Genomic DNA, 7,698 nt, shown 5'->3' with positions numbered 1-7,698 from the left:
TCTAAGAACTGAAAGATAAGTCGAGTTAATCAGGGGGAAATGGGCATTGTTTCCTAAAATGTGGGCTCTGTATATCATTTGGAGTAGATGAAATAAACATGACATTAACTAACATTGAAAGGCCCAGTGAAAAAGTCCTATTTCAAACCAAAGAGAAGGTTTGTTTGAGGCTAGTATGTATTTAACATTTTTCTAACATTTACTTATCTCCCTTCTTAACAGAATGAAGACTTCACATTCCACATCTCTCCAAAGGTAAACCACATCTACAGTTAAATAACGCTGTTTTGTTTTAGGGTTTGTGTGTGAGTGTTTGCAAAAATTATTTCATTTCTACCAAGCAATGCTGGTTTTCATTTACGCAGTGAGGTAAATTTTCTTTTGTAGATATCAGTAAAAATTGAGAGTCGATTGAAAGAAAAAAAAAAACACCTTGACATAACAGTATAGAACAAAGGTGGAACAAAGCGGTGCAGGGTCTCCAGAAGTGCAGGTGTATTGGGAATCAGCCTGCCGGACGACCTCTAAGGAGAGAGTAGCAAGCGGCTTGTACAGACTAGGGATTTTTAAATTTAGGGCTGGGGCGGGGGGTAGTCCTTTAGCCGAGGAGACGTGGTCGTCCTGGATTGGTCGGGTCTGGGGTCTCCCGAGTCCCGATTGGTCGTGGGCTGGGGTCTCCTGAAACTTGTTCCTCTTGTCCAGCCACCATCTGCAGCCTTGGGTGGGTTAGGGTGGCTCCATCATTCTGTTCTGGGACCATCATTCCGTTCTGCCTCACTGGAGTGATGGGTCCCGGCCCTCCAGAATGAGAGGCTTAGGGGAAAGGTCAAATGATAAGAGTGATGGGTTTTAGTTTCCTGGAATGAGAGGCTTAGGGGAAAGGTTAAACGATAAGAGTGATGGGTTTTAGTTTCCTGGAATGAGAGGCTTAGGGCAGTAATATGGAAGTTAAAAGCTAACAATAGGTGGTGACAACAATGATGACAACCTTGTACAAGTGACTAATGTAGGCAATCGTTTACCTGAGAATATAAGACCCTGTAGAGTTTGGAATTCTATAATAATTAGATTGGAAGAAGGCTTCGAAATATACTCAGATTTCTTCTTTTACAGAAATGGAAAAAGGCTCAAAGTTTGCCTAAGGCCACAGGAAGGGTTGATGGCAGATTTAGATACTCAAACTTTCCTAATTCCTGCCTCAGCCTTTCTCCTCCCCTCCCACCCAATACCTGCCCAAATCAGGTTGCTTCAGGACCACTGACTCAACCTTCCAGGTAGCTCTTAAAACCCTGTAATCAAAAGGACTTTTTTAACTTGTTCATTAAGGGAGGATGCACTATGAGGAATCTTGGGAAGAGGGACTTGGGAAGAGTTTATATTAGGATCTGCGTTTGTGCTGGGTATCTAAAGATGGTTTAAGGAAGTGGGGAATTGTTTTGAATTGGACACAGTAAAAAAGCAGGGACAATTTGATGATTATGTATCTTAATTTTTATCTGGGAGGTAGGAAGATTAAATAAAGAAGGGCCAGAATTGTCACTGAAAAAGAAGAAAAAAATTTAAAAAGCAGTACCTACTCATGTTAGTCAGAAGAGGAGGATGTTGAATTTGTTAACTTTAACTTCCATATTACTACCCCCAGCCTTTTATTGTTTAACCTCGCCCCAAACCCCTTATTCCAGGAAACCAAAGCTTATCGCTCCGGCCAGGCAGAACTGTATCCTGAAACCCCCCACCCAAACCTAAACAGCCACTCAGGAGAAGAACAACTCTCGGAAAGACCCCAGCCCCAACCAATCAAGGACTGCAACTCTTTGGCTGGGCAACCACCCACCCCATCCCTAAGTTTAAGAACCCTTAGTCTGTACAAACCGGCTGCTGCGCTCTATTTGGAGGCAGCCCTGCAGGCATTTCCCTCAATAAACCTGCACTTCCTGGTTACTCAGCACCATCCCGTTCTTATAGAATTATAGCCCCTCCCATGTATACGTGTTAACTGTCAAAATTAAGTATGTATTCTGTCCCCTGTAGGGGAGGAAAATTGGTCTACTGTCTTAGGTTCAATGATTAGTTGGCTAGGCCTGCTGGCTTTTATACCAACTGATCAAGTTTAAATTTGTAGAGAAGTGGTAAAACAATGGAAAGGGGTTTAGACTTTTAGGGGGCATGCTGTGAGAAGGCAGGTACATGGCAGAAATTAATGGAAGATAAAGATTGATTTAGCAAGCCCTGGCTGGTTTGGCTCAGAGGTTAGAACTCAGTCCTGTAGACAGAAGGGTCACAGGTTCAATTCCTGGGCACATACCTGGGATGCAAGTTTGATCCCACCCCAGTTGGGGTTGTGTGGGAGGCAACCAATGAAATCTCTCTCTCTCTCTCTTCCTCCCCCTTCCCTCCTTTCCATTCTCTTACTCTAAAAAAAAAAAAAAAAAAAAAAGTGTTTTAGCAAGATTTGTTATGTAGATTCCTCTCATTTGCCTCCAGCAATTAATTTCTGCCCTCCCAGGTAGAGAGGAGGGGGTGGTGGGATCTAAACAAAGGGATATTTATTGAGTGAGGGCAGAGAGTCTTTCTTTGTTTATTTTGGGGTGGCATATTCCGATCCCCTACACTCTTATATATTGTTTGAAAAGATAAGACGTGTACTTGGTTTTTGAAAATACTACATTAAAAAACATACAGTGAAAATGCATTATTTTACCACCCCCATCTCCCAGATTCTTTCCAGGGTTCATTATGCATATGCGAGTTATATGTATTATCTATCACCTCTCTTTTACAAGTCTACATCTAAATTGTATCTATATCTTTATCTTCCTGGGTCTCTTAATTCTTGCTATAGTCCGTTTTATGGATACACCATAATTTATTTACTCAATCCCCTACCGATGGACATTTATACTGGTCTTAATCCTTTTGCTTTTACAAACAGTGGAGCAATGATATCCTTTGGACTCGTGTTCTAGTATCTGCATGATTATTCCAAGAAGTACAATTGCTGGTTACAAAGCATTTCCTATATTGAAATTAAATGTGGTGAGCTAATTCTCACCTTGAGCCCAAAGAAACACATTTATTTATTTTTGCCACACCACTGCTCTGGAGATTAAAGAAAGAAGCATCTGCACCCCTCCCACATCATTCTTCACATCTTTAAATATTCCCAGTGTAGCAAGCTCAGCCTGCGACCGGTCCTCTCGAATGGGCTCCATCACAGGTTACAGAGAGAAACTGAGGCACAGGAAGTGACCTAGGCCCTGAGGCTAAGGTGATTAGATTCCATTCTTATGTAGGCCTCTTGGCTAAGGCATCTAAATAACTCCATTTTTATCATCAATGGACCTTCCTCGCTATTTTTCCGATAAGTTAATTACCCCTAGAAGTAAAGGAATTTTGCCTAAGATTATAGTGGTGCCTCTGTTGGGAGGCATTTGCAGGCACTTGTGAGCCTGGTGAATATAGCTAATTTTGACTTCTGTAATTGCTGTCACACCTACTATTGTACCAGTCCTCAAAGTGGGGGGGGGGGGGAGTGCAAAAGTAGGATAGGGCTTATGTCTTTAAAATCGGACCAGCAAGAAGAATCGGGGCTGCTGATCTGAGGGGAGACTATGCCCTCCACAGCCCACTGGCAAGAATAAAGCAGTCCTTTACAATTTGGCTGTGCATCTCTGGTTATCTTGCTGACACATTATTACAGAAGGATCGGGGGCTCAAGCATTTCCCAGCCTTGCTGTCCCCTTTCCCCCCATCAATCTCTTCCTCTCCCTTCCCTCCGGACCAAGTTCAGCATGCTAAACCCCAGGCGGGTCCCTCACCGCTCTGGGGAGCGATTCCAATCCGCTTTCCTTTCACAGCCCGCTCCCGGGGGCGGAAGGACCAAGGAACCCTCCTGGTCCCCTCCGAGCCGCCGTAGCGTGAGCCTTAGGAGTGCAGCAGCTCTGGTTGCCGAGGCAACGGGTTCGCTGCGCGCTGCGGGCGCCTAGTAGCTCGGGGGAGGTGCTGTGAGTCCACGGCCAGGGCTCGGCGGCTGGACGGCAGGTGAGCTGGCGCCGAATGGGCAGTCGCCGGGAATCGCGCCACCCGGGAGTCGTCGATTCTTGGCAGTGGGCGAGGGGTTGGGTGGCGGGGGATCCCCGGGAAGGAGACTGGGGCCAGACCTTTATACCCTCAGCAGCGCGGGAGCGGCGTCCTCTCGTGCCTTTTAATCCTGCCCGGCGCGGGCTTGGAGTGCGCTTTCGGCTGTTCATTGCTTTTGGGGCCATTGGTTGGCCTGCTCTAAAAAGTTTCTGTAAAAATAGAAAAGCCCTACTTATTTGGGGAACGAGGAATAACTCAAAACTGCAGAAGATGTCTGTCTGTGTGACTCTTCTGGAGCCAGAGGATGGACTTCTTTGTGTATCACTTTTCCTATCTGCAAAATGGGGATAATGATAGCACCTGTGTTATGAGGTTATTACAATGTAAATTTATATTAAAACCCTTGCAAGTAAGTCCCCAATACTTGGGAGCTGTTATTACTACCTACTACAGGCATGCCTCGTTTAATTGCGCTCGGCTTTATCGCGCTCCACAGGTGTTGCGCCTTTTTACAAATTAAAAGCAAGGCCTTCCACCGGCAAAAAGATTACGCTGGGCTTGTTGCGATACTTGTTTTATTGCTGTGGTCTAGAACCCAATCCGCGCTATCTCCACGGTATACCTATATTACAAGGAGGTCCATAATTGACCATGTTTTTGTGTGCCGGGGCCTGGGTCAGTTGTCAAGGGTAGAAAAGTGAATGAGACACCTTGTCCTTAGGGAACGCCACAGTTTTACCAAGTAAAGAGGTATTTGTCGTGATTCGCGCTGTGATTTTGGACACACAGGCGCTACGAATGCACAGAGAAGGCAGTTAACCCAGATTTTAGAGATGAGGTGGGGTAGATGGTCAAAGACAGATTCCAAAAGGGTTAACTCCCAAAATGAGACGTGAATCTGCTTTTGTATTGGTCAAATATGAGGCTGAAGAGTGCACACTGTTCTAGGCAGAGAAAGCATTGTGTGCAAAGCCCTGGGGGGAGAGTGCAGGCTTCTTGGGAATTTTCCGGGATTTCACAGGCTGGCTAGAGTCAGATTCAGACAAGGGAAGTGGTCTGGCTAGATGATGTTTGAGAGAGAAGAGATGCCTGTTCTGAAAGACTTTTCCTTGTAGCGCCCTGCAAGTTTTGAGGAGTTTGGACTTTATCTTGGGGGCATTGGGGAGCCATCAAAGGATTTTGAGCCGTTGGTTGTGTGTGTGTTTGATCGAGGTATGGTTTCAGAAACATAAGGGGTTTTTGTTCTCTTTTGGTGTCATCAACCCTCCAGTCTTTCACATTGCAGCCATTCATTTACGGTGATTTAAAAAATATTTATTGAGCATCTATTACGAGCCGGATATTGTGTAGATAGTAAGGAATTAGGTCCCTGTCCTGATGGCATGTATTCCAGACATGTTCAAAGGTACATTCATAGAGATGAATGCCATCTAGCACAACAAATTTAAATCAGTATATATATTTTTTCTCCTCACCCGAGGGCATTTTTGCATTCATCTTCAGATAGAGCTGGATGGCGAGAGGGAGGAAGAGAGAGAGGGAAACAGACACCAGACACATCGACTGTCTGCCACCCACACGACCCCAACAGGGGCCAGGGACTAACTGCAGCTGAGGTACTTGCCCTTAGAGGGAACCAAACCCGGAACTCTCAGGCCAACGCTCTAACGTTGAGCCAGACTGGCTGGGACTTAAATCAATATTTAAAAGACAAAAGCTGTCCAGTACAACTGGAACTTACTCAGTATTGGAAGAGACCCTCCAGGGAGATTAAGTGAAAGGCCCAGATCATTCAGGGCCACTGCACATTGTTGGGAGAACCATCCACTTAGACAACACCAAGAAGAAATGGCCTGAGAAGGAGGAGGAAACCTAGGATTGTGTAGCTGAAGGAAGAGCTCAGCTTTGCTGGATGCTGCTGTGATTTAAAATTAAATAAATTAAGCATTAAAGTGTCCTTGGATAAATAAATATAGAGGTCTCTGGGGACCTAATTGAGGAGATTTGGTGAAATGGTGGGGGTGGAATCTATAATACCAGCAGCTTCCAAGGATTCAATGTAATATATCAGTGGGATGAGGAGAGAGTGGGATGTGAGAAAGTAAAGATAAAAGTGTAGGCAGCTGAAAGAAATTTGTGAAGGGGAAAAGAGAGAGAAGGCTGGAGAATGGGAGATCAGGTGAAGGCTTTTTAAGCACGAGACACATGAGCAGATTTAAATGTTGATGGCAAAGAGTAGTGACGGAGGGGCTGAGGAAACGCAGAAGATGAAGGGGAAAATCACAGCTTCCCTGAGAAGGGGAGAGTGGATGAGATTCCACAGCACCGATACTTTAAAAAATTTTTGTTTTTCTTTATTGATTTTAGAGAGAGAGGAAGGGAGAGGGGGAGAGAGATAGAAACATCAGTGAGAGAACATCTATTGGCCGCCTCCTGCATGCCCCCCACTGGGGATTGGGCCCACAACCTGGGCATGTGCCGTGACTGGGACTCAAACCGGTGACCTCCTAGTGCTTGGGTCGATGCACTAAGCCAGTGAGCCACACCGGCTGGGCAGCACCGGTACTTTTAAAAGAGTCTGATGGCTTCTACTTTTTTTGGAGCAGTGGGAAGCAAGGTAAATACTGAAAAGGAGTGCCACCACCAGTACAATGCAATAAGAAAAAAATAAAAGCTGTAAATGTGGAAAGTTATATTTTCATTATTGTCAGATAGCAGACATTTATAGAATTAATATTGTTAAGCACTTTTCTTACACTAGTCTCAACATGACCTTTACACAACGCTTCTAGATATAGCCTTTTTATAATTCCCAGCTTATGGATGAAGAAACTGAGGGGAAATGCTTACGCAAGGTCACATAGGATTTGAATCCAGGTCTGCCTGAGCCCAGAGCTTTTAGTCTTAATGACTATTTAGGTGACATAATTATCTGTCTATTATATGATTATCTGCTGAGAAAATTCAACAGAATTAAGTTAAAAATAATCAGATATAGGGTTAAGTGAACAAGCAGCTACAAGATGGACAAAAAGCAATCGAATTATGTAAGCAATAATATCAGAAAATATAATTGTAGGAGAAATGACAGTAGCAATATGAAAAATAAATACCAGAAATAAACTTTAAAATAAATGTGCCCAGGCTAGCCAAACAGAACAAGAGTTGGCTGGAGGGGAGGAGGCAGGGTGCAGGACAGGTGTTTGGATGAAAAGGAGATATTTTTCCCTTGGGAAAATCAGGATATTGATACCCCAAAGGGGTATGTAAAAAACAAACAAACAAACAAAAAACAGATGTCTATAATAAGACAGAATGAGAAAATATGCAAAAATGTTGACTCATGTTTTTATGATATTGAGAAACTGCAAACACAGATTAAATTATGGTACAGTCATGTGATGGGTATGACTAGCCATTAAAAAAGTAATGAAGTGGGAAATTATATATACATATATAAATATGAAAGATGTTTAACATCATACAGTTAGGTATGAAAAGCAGATTACAGTATGTTCCTATTTTTTAAATATATACACACATTTATAGGAAAATGTCTGGAAAGATTAATTCTTTAAAATCTTTTTATTTTTAATTGAGGTAAAATACCCATAACAT

General features: G+C 43.5%; 2 protein-coding genes across 6 annotated transcripts in view; both read left to right on the top strand.

Moving 5' to 3' along the window:
- The window catches only part of TTPAL (alpha tocopherol transfer protein like), a 124,534-nt gene that overhangs the window by 41,743 nt on the left and 75,093 nt on the right, over nt 1-7,698 (top strand). For all 3 annotated transcript variants that reach the window (XR_004957101.1, XR_004957100.1, XM_036245300.1), the window contains exon 8: nt 223-255. Coding sequence is in view for 1 of the 3 variants with exons in the window: in XM_036245300.1 (XP_036101193.1) it covers nt 223-255 (33 nt within the window). In the remaining 2 variants the exon portion in view is untranslated. The remainder of the gene's footprint in view (nt 1-222; nt 256-7,698) is intronic.
- Nucleotides 3,922-7,698, top strand: part of PKIG (cAMP-dependent protein kinase inhibitor gamma) — a 78,870-nt gene continuing 75,093 nt past the window's right edge. The window contains exon 1 of one of the 3 annotated variants that reach the window (XM_036245310.1): nt 3,922-4,041. The gene's annotated coding sequence lies outside the window, so the exon portion shown is untranslated. The remainder of the gene's footprint in view (nt 4,042-7,698) is intronic. The other 2 variants (XM_036245305.1, XM_036245309.1) reach the window with 2 other exon arrangements.

This window comes from Molossus molossus, unplaced genomic scaffold (genome assembly GCF_014108415.1).
Source record: "Molossus molossus isolate mMolMol1 unplaced genomic scaffold, mMolMol1.p scaffold_m16_p_6, whole genome shotgun sequence".
In the NCBI taxonomy this organism is placed as follows: Eukaryota; Metazoa; Chordata; class Mammalia; order Chiroptera; family Molossidae; genus Molossus; species Molossus molossus.
This window is presented reverse-complemented; position numbering and strand designations above follow the sequence as displayed.